Below are 21,388 nucleotides of genomic sequence, written 5' to 3' on the forward strand. Positions count from 1 at the left end.
CAAAAAGTCATGCAAAAGTCAAAAAAAAGTGACGACACTTTAGTGTTGTCGTCCTGTAGTGATTTACTAAACTAAACGACTGGCTTAAATCTTATAATTATTATGCTTTTTTCATTCTAGATGGTCAAACCATAGCCTATTTATAGTTAACTCTAAGCGATGAATTATTTACACACCATTCATCGTTTGGAGATAACATCTACAAATTTTCTTGTAATGACATATAAAGCTGAATTCGATATCCTAATTTGCTGTAAGTGAAAGAAAGATACGATGTAGTTATAAAAAAGAACCTACCTGCCTAAAAGCTAAGGACCCAATCGATAGGTTAAATCGGCCTTTAACTTTGTCACTATTGTTCAAACGAATATCTGTTTTTATTCAATTGTAATGCCAGTGCTTTCATAATATTTAGTGCAAAAGTAAATCAATTTCTTTCATATCTTATTGTCAAGGCATTAAGCTATATATGTCACACATAAGTCAAGTACACGTTAAACACGGGAGCCCCGTATACAAAGACAGTGCTTGCAGCGAGTCACCAAAATAATGTATTTTTGAGCGGAGGTGTTTTTTTAGCCGAACTCCATTTTACATAGCGTCTCCTGTTTACATAAACACCGAGAAATCCATTACTAATGTAAAATGTAAAGAGAAATATAGGCGAAGATACCATTTATGTCCAGATCAGACTATTACTGTTGCCACGGGAATAACCTGATGTTGTTCACTGCAGGCAGGTCCAAGTTGTCCTCACCGTGCTTGACCAGCACTCGTAATTGAGGCCGCCATCTTTCGCCGTACTAGCGGTTCTTCGGATCTATATCAATTAGCTTTTATGCGCACCCTGAGCGGAATATGTTCAGCATATATACGTAGTGTATCTGAGACCTGCGCGAATTCCATTAGTCGAAATGGTACCGACCTTTAACCGCGATTTGAAATTGACCGAAGAGCGGTTAGCCATGATCCAACCCAGACTACGATCGAATAAACCGTGACCCCATCGAAATCTGCCGTACTGCCACCTGCAACAAATCGCAGTTCATCACCAGTACCACCATTACGATCCCCAGTAGAAAGAGCCGCAGCTCCTCCGGAGGGGAGGTCTCAGCTGATCTGACAGGTAGCTAGATAGCTGGCTAACTGGATAGCTTCAGAGAAAAACAATATTGACGCGCCGTTTTTGCAGTTATGTTTGAGTGTTTTATAAACCCTTGTAAAATAAGCGAAACTTAAATCCTGGAAATATTACATAAAATGCCATTACTTGGAAGTTTCGCAGATAGCTGCGCGCAACAGCGATGCATGCCGCACGTGACTAAGGATTCTAAATGCAGATGTTTACTTAATGTAACACAATAAGATATGTCAACAGTCACATGTATTTAACGTATATTTCAATGAGTTAAGAAAAAAAAACCCATTTTATATCTTCATCTTGGGCATCTTTTCATCATGGGCAAAATTAAAGGGTGCAAATCCTCTGGTGGGAGTGATAATTCTTTTGCTCAAAAATATGACGGTAGAAGTAACGTTGATTATCACCAGAGATACTTTTTATTTCGCGAAACTTCAAAAGTTAATATATTTTTTAAATAGGAAAATGAGGTCAAATCGAGCAAATGATTCACAAAGGTGAATAAACCTTTGAGATTCATTTGCTTTTTTGTTGGGGTAATTTATTTGCACTTGCGTAGTATAACGGTAAGTTAGTTATAACGGCAGGTACAAAAAATAACGCCATTTGGTAGGATCATCGACAAAAGTTATTCTAGGATGTATCTACGTAAATCCAATTAGTTAAAACAATACACTAGAAAATTACTGTGTGTCTAATTTGGCGTTTTCGAAAGAGCCTGAAACCCAATCAGGTGTATACGTATGAACTTAATGCTTACCAAAAAAAAAAAAACAAAAAATATACATCTTAATGATGTATACTTTTTGTTTGCATGTATAATAATAATGAAATAAAAAAATTGCGGCTAGTATGGAGAACAGTCAATGCAAGATTTCTTAGTAAAAGTACGAGGTAAGTTAATAACGGGTTTGTTCCTTACAGTTTATCAAAAAAGTTGCAGTTTAAAATTTCTGTGTTCATTTGTAACGATTTTAGTCATATTAAAGGTTGTAACACATCTGGAAAAATAATAACGCAAACTTTCAAAATGCTAATTGTACTTATACGTGGAACTAATATTTGCCAAATATATTTTACCAAATCTTGTAAAAAAGACTAACTTATCAATGTCCGATCTTGTAAGACGTTTTTCCTATCACTGGTAGCTGATTCCATCATTTAAAGAATTTGGAAATCACTTGTCTTTTCGCGTTTCGTCTCATTTGTCCAGTTTTCATTAAGTGACTGTTTCCGCCTTTGTTATTTCACTTTCTCCATCATAGTTAGTGAGTTACAATGCATTTTCTTGTTGTTTTTAATCGCTAGATTTCTAGAGATCTTGTTAGATTTAATCGCTAACTTTCAATAAGACAATCTAATAATAAACTGTATTTGATTGTATAGCCGTGCATAGATATGAATATAAGGTGCTACGATTGTAGTAAATTATATTATAGCTCTGTGGTTCTGTGGATACATTAGTCAGAGTTATAACAAATCGGGGAGCTTTCACCAACGCTATATGAACTACATGCTTGCACTCTTGCAGGTTATGCTTATGCACTAAATAAAGTTTTTTAACTTCATTATGTTTCAGTTAGTTGGAGAAAACTAATTAGAGGTGCCACAGAGGTATAGAGCCCAACGTAAACTGACGACGACGACAACAGCAGCAGCGGCACAACAACAACAGGGACATCAATATGATGGAAGGTGGCGGGAGAGGAAGTGGTAGTGGAGTCCGTAGAACGAGTGATACTGGGGTCGGTGGAGGCGGGGTCAGTCCTCTTCGGGGACCGCCAGCTGCAGCCCCTGCAGACGCTACTCAGCTCGAATTTCACCAGGTTCGTTGATTGAACGATTAAACGGCAAAGCTTCATATTTTCATGCTACTACATTGTTCCATAGCTGCAATAAGCTGGATCTACATTAAATTGTTTTATTGCGTAATTGTTCCATCTACGTTAAATTGGGCAATCTATATTCATGAATAAGTACCATAGAAAAGTTTGTAATTAAATTTTACTCGAGACGTTGTCTTTGTTTGTGAAGGGCAGTATTTATAAGTACATGAATTTACTACTAACAACAATAAAACTTCCTATGTTTTCTTTGAAGGCTATGAAGGACTTCCAGACGATGTTTCCAGTTATGGATCCCGATGTAATCGAGGCAGTCCTACGCGCGAATAATGGTAATTACAATTAGCGGTTACGCTCTCCTTGTATATATATGTATAGTTTTTAAAAAGTGGTTGAATCGTTTTTCTAAACATGGCGACGTAGCTTGGCTTTTTCCGTGGTCTTTGGTTATCATTTAAACTTGCGGGCGCAAAAAGTGAACGTAGCTATCATTAGATAAATGCCATTTGAGCAAACTCATTGTTCTTATGAGTTAAATAATAGTCTTTTTGAACAACACTTTTGGAAGCGGCATGGTTAGTATATCCAACTTGTTAAATAAGCAAAAGTTACTCATATTGTCAAGCTATGTTACATGAAATAAAGTAATAACTCTCTCAGATTGTTTTGAATGTTTTTTTTTGTGACTGACGAAAACGCCATAACTTGTATAATCGAAAGGCTGCGAAGAAAACTGTTAGGCTGAATGGTTAAAGCAGGCTAACTTAATTCAATTATATGAATGATTTAAGTTTTAAAATATTAGTCAATTACCAATTTATGAATCTTTAGCTCTAAAAACATTGCGTGCTTTGTTGCCTTCGGTGGCATACATTTTTCAAACCTTTTCATCTCAAAAGTGTGCGTTCTGCTTTTACTCAGACATATAGGCATATGGTTACTGCGGGTTTAAAATATCCAAACGCAAGGTCACTATTAACTAACAGGCAATCAAGTTGAAGGACTGGCGGGACTTTTTTGTATTTGGTTGTATAAGGTTAAAGCTCCATTCTGTATTTAAAAAAATGGCAATAATCTGCCAAATTAAGCTCCGCAGGAAGTTCTTCCTCGTCAAAGAAGTGAGACTTTTCAAATGGCGTTACCTCCCTAGAGCTTAATTGACGTGACAAAAATTAGCATGCAACATACGAATTAGTAGCCATTTATGTAGTCTTTAAAAAAGCTTTTCATTTAACAGACACAAACCATTTCCCACAATTCGGCGCCTCAAGTTCTGCTTGTGACTTCGAACCGTTGAGCATTTGGGCCTAAGTAAGAGCAGCTCATTGTGGCGTACTAAATGGTTATATTTGCGGCCTAGTTAGGGCCCAAAGGACTAGAAAACGCAACATGGCTAAACCTTCAAGCAGATTTTTTTCATTTCTATGAGATCAGAACGTTTATTGGATCACACATAATAGCTGATTAAGCGTTTTCTAGCACTTATTTGATTTATGATTTACACGAGCTCATTTAAAGTTAGACTATGTATATATATATATATATATATATATACATATAGATTTTGTCAGCAATCCAGGGGGTTAGCTTATTTACAAGGGTAGAATGAAAAGTTTTTTCTCTTAACATAGTGTTACTTGTGGAACATTTTCTAGTGGTACAAGTGCATTGAACAACATTCGTGAGAATTTGAACTATGCTGAACGTTCAGTTATTGTTTAACAGTCGATGGTGTTCCATATAAATCGAATATCGAGTGGTTATTATATTTTAGCATTGCAAAGGCAATACGCTTGTACAAGTCAGAGCCAAGATGGATTCTTTTTAGAGAAACTCTGCGCCGTCGTCTGCCACTGTGAAATTTTGGGCACCGATCGACGGTGAACGTGTGAAATGGCTGCACTTCCGACGACATCGGAAAAGTTCCCCCCAAATAGTGCTAGACGACCGTAGTTATAGCCTGTGTGAAAGAACGTGTTTTTTTTTATGTGTTGACTAAGAGTGGAGCATACAAAGTGGATAGTGTCACATTCGCTTATGTAGGACCAAAAGCTTATTCAACTCAAACCAAGACCCCCTGATGATGCAACATGAGCGAATAAATTAGTTACTGTAAAACGAAATCTGGATAAATCACTAGAGTCATTCACTCGGAACATTCGACACTACCAACGAGAAAGAGAGAGAGAGAGAGAGAGAGAGAGAGAGAGAGAGAGAAAGAGAGTCGGTTCCGAAAAAGGCAAAGGTTGTTCTCCATCGGTCGAGGAAGTGATGGTGATTTTTTTTAGAATAATTGTTGTTGCGTTAGTTGCCAGCCCTGATAAGAAAAAACAACGCCGGCATACTACGTGTCATTTCTCGACAATCTGATGGTCGAAGCTGCTGAAATATGGTCGCATATAAGTATTGGAAGGTATTTGAGGCCATATCAGACACTTAATTATTGTCACCATGGGAACAATTCTTTGGTGTTATTCGATTGTTGCTGGGTCGTATAGCGTCCTCCAGCAAGCGAGTGAAACTGCTTTGGGTCTCATTTGGGTTAAAAGTCACAGGTGCCTAATCGGACGTAACACTGAATGCACGATTATAATTCAGATAATTGCTAGTCAATAAGTTCAAAAGTGCTTACCATGTAAACTTTATCTGATGAACAGGATCCTGATAAGGGAGAAGACGCAAATCGAGGATGTATTTCACCTTTGCACAATAAATAGTCACCCTAAGCATCTGAGATTTACATATTCATCACATAGCTAGATATAGTACCTGCTACTAGCATATGAATGTGATTATGGAAAATTGTGTCTCCTTTGATTTTGCTAAAATGCTAAGTGGCAAAGACAGAGTTTCTGAACTTTAACTTTTTAAGAATTCTGCTTTAAGTCCGAGCAGCAAAAGAAAGCAGTATCTTTTTTTTTTTTTTTTTTGTAAATTTCAACTTCCTGAGAGGCTTTTATAGAAAGTTATTGTCTCTAAGTTGTGACACAAAAGCGGTGTTAAACGTACTTGTAGTACTGTATGAGTTTATGGCTTAAAGTGAAAATAGTTAGTGACGACTGCTTCTGTTGCATTTCGACGTTAATTTTGGAATTTCACACATGAGATTTGGGGCCAGCGGTAGATGTGCTAAAGTTGTCACAATGACCTTATTCAGGTTTAAGATGGGGTGCCTTAAAGACGAGTAAGATATTTGACATAATTCGCTACATTCCAAAATGCATTATGATAAAGGTATATGCTGTCTATGTTTATAGAAAATTTACTTATACCTAAAAATTAATAACATCGTCAGTATTTACCTCTTCTATCTCCATTTGCTTTACTTTCACTGGGTAAGTGTAATTTCTGAATTAAATGGCAGTCAGATAGATACAAGGTTATGTCATTTTGCTACAGAATATGTTTGGTGTCCTTCAGAGTTTTACAAAGTGGCACGCATTTCGCCAGGTCTGAACAAGCTGCGTAAAATGTTCTCGAAGCGACCGTTGTGTTGGGATAATACCTAGATCGTTTTTCAATATAACGATGTAATATGGGGTGCAGTTAGCTGAATTGTGCCGTTACTTAACAGCTAAGTAAACGCACTCTATTCTAACAAAGGGCGGAAAAACATAGCTTCACAAAGGCTAAAAGTAACAGTGAAGATGATATATTAAAGTTATTTTTTTATATCTATGCTTATTCGTCTGAGCAAAGAATTCCTACATGTTTGGTCACACGACTTGCCCTTCCAGGCACAAAACAAAGTGAGTCTATGCTCTATTCCGAGGCCATTCTAAATATACGTTAGTTTAGTTGATAAACACGCTATTACTATGAGGAAACGGCTCCTGTCAAAATCGATTGAGATCATCTATTTTTGCTCCTTTTTGTTCGTAATAGTATTGGAACTGGAAACTGATTTAGATTCCAAGGTGCGTTTAGATCGTTATTTAATGTTTTATTTTCCACCTTAATTATGATAAAAGACATATAGGTCATAAGGGTGAAATAGGGACAAATGTGTCGCTCATTCGCGAATCCAGGCGAAAAATGAATCTTTTATTTTATAGCAAGCTACAATTTCGCATCGTTACTTACGGTAAAGCTCCACTGGGGTGTTTAGGTGGGGCTTGCTCATTTTTCAAGTGACATGTATGTTCACTTTGATTGTAAGAGTATGTAGAAGTTGGCCAGTCGGCAGTAGCGTACTTGTCGCGTCTGATCCAGTCAGCCGATTTAAGGCTAGCCCATTCCGACGTATTAGCACCAAACAAAGGTTGAAGTACGATGTCATCGCACTGCTGGCAAGACATCCAGGCTGGCATGGCAGCGAAGAACCCCTGCCCCACTCTAGGCCCCCTAAGTGGCGACTGCAATTGAGCTATTGGTACTATTACTACAGTTGATGCCGTAGGTTGTAACCAACTGAACGACTTCGCTCTACTGATAATGCATTATTCACTACATACACATTTGTAGAAGAGATGATAATGGTACTAGCGGTGATGGTGGTTACTGCGCCTTGGTTCACATATTGTGATGACAAATAAAGATCTTGCCGTACCTTCAGAAAATATATGTAAGTACGCACTCCACGCGTTATTACTAAAGAATTACAAGTGCGGGATAACACCGTTCGCTCGTCTAGCTTATATTCTGCATGTTCTGAAAACGTAACTAATTACGCCGAATCAATTTGTTCCTACAGGGACTGTCGACGCGACAATCGATCAGCTATTGGCGATGAGCACTGATGTTGAAAACGAACGACTGCGAAGTCAACTTGAAGCGCAGGAACCACCAGCTTCTGCGGTAGAAGGCCAAGCGAGTGCTGGCGATGGAAACGGTGGATCTTTGCATCAGTCCAGGCAGCAGTCACCTGTGAGGTAACAATACATAACGATGTATTTTTTGTCACAAGTAAATACTAATAAATGTACAACATGTCACATGTATATTGAACTGTCGAAAAAGTATTGGCCGTTTTTTTAGGTAGCTTCGGTTTTAACTTATCGAAACCATCTAGCAGACTAATTTTTCATAAGTAGCAACAGGTCAACGTTACCGTCATTTGTAAGCTGAGATTTCGCAGTAGGAGATGTACAAAAATTATTAGAACGCCTTGAAAGTGAGTGACATTTTTGCAAAAAAATTGCTATATGTTCCGCTTTTATTAAGTCCTACCCGCCCCAACGATCGAGGACTTTGTGAAGCAGGTTCCTGATTATTATTATTGAAGGGTAATACGGTGAAACTATTAATAGGCTACAGCTTTGGTGCTGCTCCTTTTGAATTCAAATTTTGGAAAATGTAGACATCCTCGTGATGACGGAAGGTTGAGCACTTAACTCTTTTAGTTTAGCGCGTTTGTATTCTGTGCACTGTCCTGAAGTAAAGAACAACGGACAAGGCCGTTTTACTGGAAGCATTTCTATTTTGTGCAATTATAAGATTAGCGACCTCACGCCGCGCTTGATGTATTATAACGTGATTGTCTTACGTGGCCAACGACTGAATCTCGTAGCAACTTATTCAGCCTGCTAACTCGGGATGAACGTACGGACTGGGAGCGAAGACCTAACGTTCTGTTTTTCTTCTGCCCATTGTCGTCGATTCCGTGCCCCCTTGGACCAGCCGAACTCAGGCCGCACTACGGCCCTTCAAGACATGCTTGTAGACTTAATTGCTGGGTAGTATATCCCATCTCAGTACCACATTCTAGGACACCCACGAAGTTCGATTGTTAATATTCGCAACAAATGCAACCAACGATGAAGTTAAATTTCAGGGTGAAAATTATTCTTGGCTGGAGGGCGCAAGCAATCGTGCCCGTGCACCGATAGCGTTGGATCTCCAAAATTGTCCAAGCTGCACGTGAGCGGACTATCGGGCGCCAAGTTCAGTGCATGCAGATAAGCGCCTAGAACGCATTCACAAGGTTCTCCTTGTATTTGAAGTGATGAAAACCGGAATTTATGCGCAGTGTCCAGTTGAGATTTTCCAGTCTATAATACCGTCTGCCTGTAAACTATATGTGCCCTCAAATGGCCGAAACACAGCTCGTCTGTTATCCTTTAGCCTCTGTTTTTAACACGATCTGTCTCACAAAGGCAATAACACGCGAAAGTCAACCACACAAATGGCTAACGCATTACGGTAGCTCGGCAGTTTCTCGATTTGCCCTTATAAATCACCTCTCGGGGAATATGATACCATGCGCGATGCACTTTTACGCCGCCGCGTAGGACGAGGGATCCTCACCAAATATATGTTATTCTTCAACAGGATTTCACAATGTGGAAACTAATGCGAAATCTTGAGAGTCTACGCAAAAAGAAAGCCACTGGCCCATACGGGGTCTGCAACGAGGATCTTAAATGCGCGGTCGTTCTGGCACCTTGCAAAGCAATACTGTTTACGAAATGTTTACGTACACGTCATCCCAGCGAGCAAAATGGGTTCCGGAGAGAGGCCTCCACAGAAACTGTGTGCAGGGCCCTAGTGGCGACGTCAAGGGAGCACCGGTCACGCTATGGGATCCTTTATACGTGCTATTTGTCAACTTCAAGGCGGCCTTCGATTCGAGGGGTACGTGGGTATCCCTATGAATGTGCTTAACCTTCTCGGTACGATTTTATAGGAAAAAAGTATAGCCATTAACGATGAAGTGGCTATTCATATAGACCTAGCTCGAAGGGACGACCTAAGTCCATTCTTTTTCTAAATTTTGCTAAAGGGCCATCCTGGTCAAACGAAACGACCGAGGAATGAAGTTATCTCACGACTCAATTTTTTAGTTTTAGGCGCAGCAAACTCTAGCTCGCTCTACTTGGCAGTTACAGATTTGTAACTTCCTTAAGCCTGACCCAAACGGGGGCGATGAAGTTTAAAGGGAGTACAGAACAGCAGCCACTGACAGTTTGCGCCTCACCAATTCGCCTCCTACTTATGTAAACCGGATTCCGTACTTACGGTTGATTCTTTACACGCCGAAGTTCCCTTCTTCAAAAGAGCACTGGAACTACTCAAAGTACTCGCCGAGTCGCTTGGGGGTCCCAGCAATGGAAGCCTTTAAAATGGACCTTACAAACTGAAAGCAATAATTCGCAGAGATTGATGGGAGATGACCTCTGGTACCATCTTTAGGAGATCTGGCAAATCTTTCAAATTAGCTTTACAAACTCAACAAGATCCATATAGTCCATACGATGTAGCGCTATAATGGTCCTCTATACGTTTCCTTTGGATTATTTCTTTAATATTCGAATGCCAAATGACCTGTATTTATTAAATTTTTGACCACTATCAGCAGAAGTGGATACATAAAATTTAATTGATTGATATGGCTTACAAACTAACCAGCCAATACTCAACGTTTTTAAACTATTTGAAGAAAACTGGCTGCAGAAAAGTTCAATGTTTGGGTGCCATACGTATTGACCCAAAGGAACTTGCTTGATCATATTTTCAGGCGAGAAACTAAATTGAGCCGTTTCTAAGGCGGTTGATCATTGATGATCACATACGACAATTACGTGTAAATCAAACATGTCTACACTCCTGACAAGCCTAGACCGATGCCAAAAAATGTGATGCTATGTGTTTGATGGAATTAGAAAGGACTTTTACATCATGAGTTGCTGCCGCCGTGCAAAGTGATTGATTCGGACCTCTACGGTCCATAATAAAAACCGACCGGAACTAGTAAACAGAAAAGGTGTCTTTCATTATGACAATACCACGCCACATAAATCTTCAATTACCGGCAAACATAAGCGGAGTTATCTCAGCGATGTTAACTTCGTTTTAACGGAAGGATACAGAAACGACTTGTATGTTCTACGGTAATGAGATTAGGATGTTGTCAAAAAAGTAGTAAGAGAAAGTTTTCAAGAACCAATATATACTGGATAGTAGGCTGTTCATGTGATCCTTGTTTTGATATTCAAAGTACCTGACCATTATTAATTTGTATTTATAGCCCTTGCACGACTGTCTCTTCTTTTGCTTAAGAATTTCTAAATCAGGCAATTTTGTGTTTGTCGAAAACATGTTTAGTCGTAGGCGTAATCCGCAGCTGGGAAGTCTTACGTCACATTCCTATAGAGTGGACGTTTTGACCACATTGACAGCAAAATACGTGACGTTATAGAAACTCTATCATATTCACAATATCGTATAAATTCACTAATATTATTTAAAAATCTGCAATGTCGGCTGATATCAACTCACATCAGTAAGTTCAAATACTCACCAAATAATGCAAATACATGAATTATGTAAGCATGTGTGTAGCTTAAAATTTTGAAGTGGCCAGATTGGATTTTTTTGCCTCAAAGATATAAATCTGCCTGTTCAACAACTTAATCTCAGCGTCCTCGTGATAATCTTATGCAATTTTTAAACAATCTACCAAAGTCAATTGTAATGTGAAGTGAATTTCGACATTACGGACATTTTCTTACGAAATTTTGTGTAGATTAAACCATTGATTATGTTCATTTCGTACATTTAATGTTACAAACCGCTTGATGTGCGTTAGGTCTCCAGGTCTGAGCTCGCTAGACTTGGACTCGAGAAGAAGCAAACACGCGTTACGAGACCTTAAAAATTGGAACCCGCCATTACTTGGTCCTCTGCCAAAGTAAGTTTTTGCTTAAAGGCCGCTTATTGTTTAATTCGACATTTAGATTCGATGTGGCACGAATGTGCTTTGTTACATTGGTAACAATCCGAGGATAATCATCCAGCGCGTATGTTAATTCCAGATCGTTTTTGCGACTTGATGGCGCCGGGTCAGGAATTGCTAGCGGTGCAACAGCATCCGGTGGTAGCGGCGAGCCGAGTCCTGGAGGTCCGGCCGATCCGGAGCTGGCACAATTTCTTGAAGATGAACGCATGGCAATATTCCTGCAAAATGAAGAGTTTATGCGTGAATTACGGCGGAACAAAGATTTCATGAGTTCGCTAGACAGCGGTCAGGCTGGCGGACACAAAGGAGACGACTCGCAGGCTCACATGCACGACGACGCAGTTTTCAGGTTCGTACTGAATAAAACCTTTTCGATTTTGAAAGATGAGTCCGTTACGAATGTAAGACAGATCATGAGTGAAAATATGATAAACGGACTGGTTCATTAGATATGCATGCCATGAGATCGTAAAGAGCCAACCCTGTTTGGTCATATGTCGCTAATATGATACTGATGGTTGTCGATGGTTCTCCATATAGATGTACCGATGATAGTTTAAGCCAATTAATATCATACACTTTACTACATAAACTTCGATAATTCATAGTATGTATTTTAACAACTTTCGTAATTATCTGCAAGTGTATGCAGAACGTTTTCTTGGATATTCCACTGAACGGATCCCTAATAATCATGTGAGCCGTGTTAGGCGTTTAGCTGGAATGGCATTCCCAAGTTGTCCATTAAACTCCGAAACCTTCGACGATCCATTAGATTATGCATTATAACCATTTTTATGCCTTTGCTAAAATATTAGTATTGAACTGTCATTGCAGAGAAAAATTGAAGAGTATGGGAAAGGTGTCGAAACGTAAATTTGCCCAAATGGCTCGATTGTTCCAGCGGACAGGGGCAATGGCCACGGGGTCAAAGGGAGGAAGCAAATTCAAACACATTAATCCTTTACCCTCAAGAGACAAGCTGTTGCTTGGAGACGAACCAACTTCCGACGGAGAGGTAAATTTCATTCAGTTTTATTGGCCTAGCTCTAACTCTGTTCAACGATAGAACCGAGCTTTTGCTTGAAATCAGAAATTTTTCTAGTAGTAGTGGTAACTGATACTTTTTTAAGTTTTGCCGTGTGCAGTTCAGCTCCTGTCATTGGCATTTGACCTAGCTACTGAACACAGAATAGAATTTCTATTTTGTTTTATGTAGGAAATGGTGCCTAATGATGGATGTATTAGATGCGAACATTCAGATCTGTTCACCTTCGCTATGACGTCGATAAATAAATATATATATATATATAGTGGAAAATAGTATTAGAAAGCATGCAGGAACCAAAAAGTCACACAAGAAGCAATCTGAAATAACCTATATGCTATCGCTTTTTGGTAATAAAACAATAGTTCAACGCTGAATAACATCGTTCAATTCGACATCAGGTATGGCAACTTTATGTCAAACATGCTCTGAGGACAGTCATCTTTCAGGCCTAGCTTTGGCCTACTAAGAAATCTGAGAAGGACGTCTTGAATACCGTTTTCACGTGCTATTCTGGTTATTATTTTATTTCTAGTGAGTTTTCAAAAGCTATGGCGAACTGATTCCAGTGGAGCCTGCATTACACATTAAATTGAATCGTCTTAAATGGTTAAACGTCTTTCAAATGGTAGCGGTCGTCAAATATTGTAGACGGCCCTTTCGTATATATTTTTAGCCATTAAAGACCATTAGAGCTCAAGCTTAAGCCAGCTGATGTAGTATATCATGTAGGATTCACTGGTGTTGCAGTACGCTAGAGGAAAAACATTCCACCACCGAACTTCGCAATTGCTGCGCGGTTGCCATCCGTTTAACTAAAACAATATGAATCGCAGGCTGTAGCTTTACTTATCTTGCAGTATATAATAAACGTCAAAGTAGGCAGCTTGAAAACGAAAAGCTAAAAGGAGATTTCTAATCAATTAAGTACCGGTTCATGACGTGGTGAAAACCGCTTGAAGCTGAACTGTTGAAAATTTAAAAAAAAAAAAGAATAATTACATGCTATATGTTCGTATGTGATCAACGACACGTTCTTAATTAGCTGTCATTTGTATTGGCTGGATGCACTGCGATTAAAAAAGTTATCAGCAAATTGCACAGTCCGTACATTTAATTTACATTAAAATTACTTATTGTAAACATTCGAGAGCCTCTGGTGCCATGAACTTATTATTTCATTTTCGGAATTTTTCAGGAGCCGGAAACGCCAAAACTGAAAAACCCTCTGTAAACGAGCACTAGTGTCAACAGAGATAATTATACGGATCATCGCAATGCGTAATAAACACAACGTAATTACGTTTGGAAGTATCACTTCACGTGAGGGGTAACTGCTCCAGTGAGGACGAAAAATTGGATCTTCCATGAGGCGTCCAATTTGGCAGTGATGCGAGGTCAGAATTAGCAGTTCAAACGAATTGTTGCGTTGAGGTTGAATCTATACAGATCAACAACTAAATAAACGTGCATCATGGTGCCCATCAGCACCATAACACTAAGTTAGACGTGATGGTGTTATTTGCCGAATCCGTTGCATCTACTGCACACACACAAACACAAACACAAAGCCACGGGGTATTCGCTACTATTACGAAAATTGGTACGCTTATATTGTTGGGGATCTGCAGTTACTACTGAGAGACAGTACCGAGAGGCAAAAGTCCGGCGACAGGAACGTTTGCTTATAACAGTCATGCTGAACAATTTTGACGTGCCTAAGTAACTAAATGGTGACTGATTACTGACTTACATTTAGCTTACCTATTCTATATGTTTAAGGATTAAATGGCTGTTTTAAAGTGAGTTAAGTGGTTTTTAATAAATAACGGATTTTTCCTCATGAACCACGTGAACCCACGATGAGGGGAAAGTGCCATGCCAATTTATGGCGTGCGCTGATTATCTTCTTCTGCCTTCTAGTGCTCGGGCGAGAAGCACCAAAACGAATGGAAAGAAGAAAAGTATACAAGTGTAGTTTATATCTAAGTAGTCATTAGTAAAATTATCATTATTATTTACACATCATTATTATAAATATATGAATAAATTATTGCGCCGTGTCCCTTAAGTTGCTTGCTTACTCTACAACCATAACTCGTAGAATTTATTCAAAGTATACTGTAGGAACTATTGTCATCTTATCGAAAAGTCGAGTGACAAAATACTCTATCGATCTGCTCATTTCGGATCGTATAATTAGAACGATGATGATCGTTCCGTTCCCCGTAGGCCAGACCCCTTTTGCGATCCCTTGCTGTTTGCTAATTTATCTTTTGAGTTCATCTTCAGGTTTTAATATACAGTATTAGGACAGTTATCGTCTCTCCGATTTTTTTTTTTGTTTGCTTATATATGTGCCTATCTCCAACGGCTGCGAGACCGCCCTATTGTAGACGCAACGTCTGCAGCTATCCAATTAAAAAAGCGGCTTGTCGCCTAAAAAATAACATAGTGGAACTATATTCTAAGTACTCGATACATTTGCTAAAAAAGTTATGATATCTTCGCTGAGATAATTTTGTTATTGCTTGTCGATATTTACATCAAAGCCGGTACGTAGATGTATCTTTTACATGTGTCTATAACTGCTTTTGGCTTCGATTACATTCGAAAACATTCCATCCTTCCGTCTAAGCGTCTGCTTAATACCGATAACGAGCGAGTCCCCGTCGTTACGTCGGAACTGACTGAATAACACACCGAGTAACTTGGTAACCTCAAATATTGGTTGTTAGTAGGCCGTCAATGGTTGGGTCAGAACTTATTTATATGCTCAGTGAGCCTTCCAGCTCTCCTTATCGTCGGCCCGTAAGAGCGGCTGAGCCGCGTGACTTACTAGAAGAAATGGATGTCTTATCATTCGATGTAGTAGCCAGTCACGCCGTTATCGCAGCCTTTGCAACATTCAAATAAACTTCTTTGATAGTAGGTACGTTTTTTTTCTGAAAGAAACAGGGCGGCTTGACATCTTCTTCAGTGTACACAACATGAAGTACGTAGGCATTGATTAAAGTCTGTTTTCATTATCTCGAATTAGGAACATTTCTAAATTAGCCAGCGGTCGTTTCTGCGATTGACTTCGTCGTACAGTTTCAATCTCTCATTGACAATAAAGATTAGGTCTTTTTGCCTACATTGTTTTGAAAGAGTTTCTGCCTGCTTCTAATGCCTGCTAATTTACTTGTTTTGCTTCCGTTGTTACATCATTGATATCAGGCGAGTGATTCAACGAAGTAAATTGTATATAGGTCCAAGCATTGATTCGCAGCTGATCATACGACATTCACGACAAGTCCGAACAGATCCGATTGTCACATCCTCGTAGACCCATAAATTACATAATGGGGTCGATTTTGAAATTGTTCTAAAGCTAATCCGTGAAATTTGGGTTTCGTAAGAAACGAGTAAGATGCCAAATGTCGCATGTCAGTAGCTTGAAACCTAGTCTTTTCGTGAAATAATAGCTAAGACACCTTTTGATTCGGTGCATGGGTCTGAAGTGGCTTCGATTTACAATGGCAAATGTAGGATACGACAGACAAGGTCGGAATAAAGAACAATATTAGAGTGACGAAGGAGTATCGACATTTTTTTAATTAGATTCTTTAGAAGTCAGATACCTCAGGTAGTATGAATCGCGTGCTGGAAAAACAGCAATGATGACTATGTATAGTGTCAAAACACTACGCTTCGGATTCTGTGGAAAATACGTTGGTGTAATGACAAATAACTATACTGACGTCCCTTAGTTTCGCATGTTTTGGAGGATCTGTCGATTTATGCGTTTCTATCAGAGAACGCTGTAAATAGGATGCACGCAATGTTAACGTGCACCTAAGGATAAGTAGCCCATTCGATTCTAAAGAAGATAGCTAGTAGTTCGTAGTGTGTAATTTATGTATGCGTTATTATTAAAAACATTTTAACGTTCAATTGACTAGTTTACATTAGGTACTACCAATGGCTGTATCAGCATGTTCTGCAAACGTAAGTCACCGCGTCGAATCGCGGGAATTATCGACATTACGGCGATCAACTATTAGCGGTGAACGTTAGTGTTGAAAACGAGAGACTACAAAGTGCGCTTACAGCGCAGGAACCACTAGCCTTTACGATAGAAGGCCAAGCAAGTGCTGCAGGCGTTTTGAGTGAAAAGGGCGGATCCTTACACAAGTCTGGGCACCAGGCACCTGTGAGGTAATAAATAATACCTAGCGATGCCCTTTTTGCCACCAACAAAAACTAACAAATGTGCAACATGTAACGTAGATCTATTGAGCTGTTGAAAAAGCGTTAACTGCTTTTTTTTTTACAGGTAGCTTCGGTTTCAAATTATCATGGCCTGTTTTTGATATATTATTTTTTTATAAACAAATTTAAGTTTAGACTGATGTTGATGAGTCGCTTCGGGTCGGCGTCACTGTCATTTGAAAGCTAAGGTTTGGCAGTTGTACTTGAAAGTAAAATAGAGCACAAATTCTTGCTCTATTTTATAATTTTACTACAAGAAATTTCTGCCCAGACCAAGGTGCACTAGCGAGGAAAAAGAAACGGCCCAAGGATAGCTCTATCGTTTTCATTCTGGAAGTTTCGATGTGAAAGACACTTCTTGTAATGGTCAGCAAATTAATACAACGAATAAAAAATGTTTTCCATGATTTCGGTTTAAAAACGATCAATATTTTTTCCACAGTTGACCAAGGCCAATGCGTATTCACTATCAAAACTTTTCAACTACGTAATAAAAGCTGGTTACATAAAAACTCGACGTTAGATTGCCACACGAATTGATGCAAAGAAGATGTTCTTGATCGTATTTCCATTAACGACAATCTACAGAAATGCAAAGAAATCCACTTATTTCTAAATAAGCTAATCACAGGTGGTGATAAGTAGACCGCATGTGACAAATAGAATATACAAGTTAGATAAAAAGTCTGTATTATATTCTGTTGCATTATGAACTGCTGTCTGTCGGAACGATTGATTCGGATCTCTGCTGGCAGCACCTTGTAGAATTACACAGAACTGTAGAAAAAAATCGACCGAAGTTGGTGAACAGGAAAGGCGTAGTTTTCCACCATAACTACACCAGACCAGTTACCTGGCAAAAACTGAGAGAACTTGGATGGGCCACCATATGACCCGGACCTTGCGCCATCGGACTTTTACCTGTTTCGGTTTCTACAGAACCCCTTTCACGGTAGTGGTTTAGCTTCAACTGAGGGTTGCAGAAATTATGACTTTCTTCGCCCAAAAATCACAAAAGTTCTACAGTGGTGGCGTTATGATATTACCAGGGAAATGGCGCAGGCCATGCATTAAAATGGCACATAAAAGAAGTACTGTTTCAAGATGTTTTCTATGATTTCGGCTTAAAAACGATCAATATTTTTTCGAATACCCTATATAAGCAGGCGTTCGTAATAGCCCTTACAACCTAAAGCGTAATAAAATTCGGCTCTAACAAACCTCTAGTGACCTGAATTGATATCGACATATTATCTTGAAGTAGCGTTCACTTGTTTTTGATTTATACGCTCACTTCCGTGTTCCGTTCGTCCGTGTTACTATCTAAGTATAGCAGATTCGAATACAGCTGTTATTTCTACCTCTGCAAGATACTTATATATAGGTATCTTGCAAAGGTAGAAATTATTAATAAAAATTATTTTATATAGCAAAAAAAAAGCGTGCTTACATATTTGACGCTTGTTTAAAGCCAACTCTTCCTCGTGATGTCCCGTGGCTGTAAATTCACTCAAAGGTGACTCCAATTAGCCGCAACCTTATAATTCTTACTAAGTTTTTCAAGTCTAATTTCTTCAATCTGTCATTTGTATTTTGTCACACATTTTGGGATACCTATTTTTTGTATGTGTATTCCTTTATTAAATGCAGGCCTTAGTCGAGCTAAAAAACTGCTAGCATCGTATACCTAGATGAACATTTCCTCAATAACAGTACGGCTACATAACTTTATTACGGGCTATCAAATGTCTTGCGCTATAAAACAGTTATGTTAGTTCGCCTGTCCGATAGAATCTACCTATGTACATATGTATGTATGTTATTATGGTTTATTACCAAGTAAAACGAAGCATACATAGAACTGCTATTTGACTTTGTAATAGGCGCTTATACGAGCCCGTACGGCCTAGTAAGCAATTGCTGTGTAAACATATCGCCTCAACAGAGGTACTGCGGAACATCGTCCGACTTAAGGCTTGAAGAAGGACACAGAGTTAACGCTAGGGGGCTGAAGTGAGTGAACTGCTTCACCTAACTTATATATATCTAACATTTCGGGTGGTCTGCATCTCTGACAATTTCATGAATCAGCCAGTAACCAAGAACGTGCATGCAGGAAGGCACTGGCCTGAAAGGCTACATTTTGCGATTCATCTTCACCGCTGTAGCTTTTATAGCTGTAGCTGCCGCTTCAAGCAGAGATCTCAGTTCACAACACCTGGGGGAGGACTGAACGCGTCGCCCGCGGCACTCCACCAATTAAGGAGGCTGACGAATCGGGGCGAAGAGTGTCCGTTGTCGTCTACCGAAGCACCTGTTTTACGATTTCGAGACGAGTGGGGTTGATGCTACGATAAGTGAATCCCCCGTAGACAGCTGCCGCTAGCTACTTCGCACTTCCTTTTATTCTGTGGTTTTCATCTGGACGACAATCAACAAGTACATACAGATTTTGTTTGAGCGTACCTTAATTATGCGCGACTAAACAGCGGTAGCTGTCTTGCTCTTGACAAAAACTATTTTCCAAAAATCATCTGACTTCTAGAAGGTGGGAAGCGTAAAAGCTTGCCACTTCTTGCAGCAGGTATGTTGTTGTTAGAGAATTAGGAGTTCAGGGGTAGATGGAAAGGCGACCTTAGTTTTTTCTTTGTTTGGAAAATAGTGCGATCCTGTCTGTTTCTTCTAGCTGCTCTAAGTTGGTCACGTTCACAGCGCGTTGGAACAGGGCGTCATGGCTACTGTTCGTCGTCTGAAAGCAAGTATGAGGGACGCTATCAATTTCTAGCTACACTCATGCCCACGCTGCATACATATTTCATATACGCGAGGCGATGATAATGATGATCTTTCTCTATTAAGTCGTAGGCATTATGCGTTTGAGAAAATTTATCTAGTAGCTTCAAACAAGCCTTGTTCAGCAACGGTGTTACATATGCGTACCACTTTTGTAAGAATCTCGTCAGAGTTACTAAATTATCAATGAATTTTGTATATTACTAACTAAATCAGACGCGAAAGTAACCCTATGTGTGATTTTTGTCAAGGTTATTTACAAATATGAGCTCCGAAATTGGACAAAGGCGTAAGTAAGAGTAAAATATATATAAGCTATGTAAAAAAATGTCATAAGTAACTTTAAATAAGCTTTCAAAAAAAGGATAATTGGATATAATTGAGACCCATGGGAAATGCCCATCTTTCTTTAAATAGACGCAAGTTAACGCCTACTCTAATGATACTCAGGTTTACACTCGTAGAATATTGGACGAAACGAGAATAGCAAAACATCGATTTTTAATTTATTTTTTAATTAAAAAAATCAAGAATTTTAATGCCTATGTTCATCTAGAATAACTGCTAGATCTTACCTTAATCAACTGTCGCTTGTTTCTGGATAAGACACGTTTAGAATGTTTTTTTTTTCATTTCAATTCGATGTGAAAAGCTTTGCCGATTGCGTCTCGTAGCCGCGTGGCTTTATAGAAGGATAAAATAGGATTAACAAAGGTTGCTGTAAGAGGAATCAACTTGGACTCAGATACATTCGTTCTACAAATCTCATTGACGACTGGCAAATATCCATCCGTAACAAACTTGCTGTTTAATAATGTGCTTTAGTAGAGTAGTTTGGTTAAAATGGCTGGTCAGCCTATAGCCTAACGCCTTACTATGAACAGAATGATGCGAAGAGTTCTTTTCAAATTATAATAGTTATTATCTATAGCTGATTCAAAATGCTCACATGAAGGGGTTGGACCGAACGATTTCGCCTGAATACCGTGTATAGCACCTAAATTAACACAAACTTCGGCGGGCTGTTTTTTTTAAGGGGTACACTTCTACCTACCACTGTTAATTCTAAAAGTATTTCCTAATACTGTTCTTTCTAGAATAAAACGAATTCTATGCTATGGTGAAGATTGTACGTCGTTTTCATGAACTGAGTGAAAATGGGCCGTCATTTAAGCTCTTTTGGCTGAACGAACTCTCAGTAAGATGATAAAAACTTATTTCTTCCGGAAATCGGCAGTATTTGTTATTGCCTACTTCCATGCGACTTAGAATAGTCTCTGACAGACCTATAGATCTTCTTCAGAATGGTTAGAAATTGTAGCTTGCTCAAATCAACACACAAATTTCATTTCCGGGAACTCTTGGGGATACTATTGTGTTCCGCCTTCATTTCTCGTTCCATCTCTCTCCCTTTGTCAAAAAGGAAAGAACGCTTTTAATTATCGCGACACGCGAAGCGTGCTGCCAAGTCTAAACTTAAGAGGAGAACTATGGTTTCAGGGAACTTACCAGGTTGCCGGTGGAATAACGGAGAAGTCAATGATTTCAACATGGCGTCGAATAAAAACTTTGATTCTGGACACGTGTCGATTAGCACTTCCTACGCTGTACAGTACCACACTAAATATTAC

General features: G+C 39.1%; 1 protein-coding gene and 1 long non-coding RNA gene across 3 annotated transcripts; one reads left to right on the plus strand and one right to left on the minus strand.

Moving 5' to 3' along the window:
• The first annotated feature begins 765 nt into the window (after nt 1-765).
• Nucleotides 766-14,781, plus strand: LOC111252837 (CUE domain-containing protein 1). Of its 2 annotated transcripts, none has more exons than XM_022811365.2 (8): nt 766-1,126; nt 2,721-2,967; nt 3,242-3,317; nt 7,679-7,856; nt 11,513-11,614; nt 11,739-12,011; nt 12,500-12,680; nt 13,909-14,781. In XM_022811365.2, exons 2-8 carry the CDS (start codon nt 2,827-2,829, stop codon nt 13,942-13,944), a joined length of 987 nt encoding a protein of 328 aa, XP_022667100.1. In that variant the 5' UTR covers nt 766-1,126; nt 2,721-2,826; the 3' UTR covers nt 13,945-14,781. The 2 variants fall into 2 exon arrangements, with proteins under 2 accessions (XP_022667100.1, XP_022667101.1); XM_022811366.2 differs by having other exon boundaries at nt 2,725-2,967.
• Nucleotides 14,782-18,671: 3,890 nt separating this feature from the next.
• Nucleotides 18,672-20,479, minus strand: LOC147755072 (uncharacterized). Its single transcript, XR_015330570.1, has 2 exons — nt 20,333-20,479; nt 18,672-19,713 (listed from the first exon to the last, which is right to left on the minus strand). It is a non-coding gene; the product is annotated as an uncharacterized LOC147755072 (long non-coding RNA).
• Between the last annotated feature and the right edge of the window lie 909 nt (nt 20,480-21,388).

The sequence above is a fragment of the Varroa destructor genome, unplaced genomic scaffold, assembly GCF_002443255.2.
Source record: "Varroa destructor unplaced genomic scaffold, Vdes_3.0 BEIS01000006.1, whole genome shotgun sequence".
Taxonomy (NCBI): Eukaryota; Metazoa; Arthropoda; class Arachnida; order Mesostigmata; family Varroidae; genus Varroa; species Varroa destructor.

Bases quoted from the DNA above. Each gene is read 5' to 3' on its own strand.
- LOC111252837 (XM_022811365.2), top strand. From the start codon at position 2,827: ATGATGGAAGGTGGCGGGAGAGGAAGTGGTAGTGGAGTCCGTAGAACG. The intron at 3,318-7,678 runs GTAATTACAATT...TTGTTCCTACAG, and splicing joins AGTCCTACGCGCGAATAATG to GGACTGTCGACGCGACAATC. The intron at 12,012-12,499 runs GTTCGTACTGAA...CTGTCATTGCAG, and splicing joins CACGACGACGCAGTTTTCAG to AGAAAAATTGAAGAGTATGG.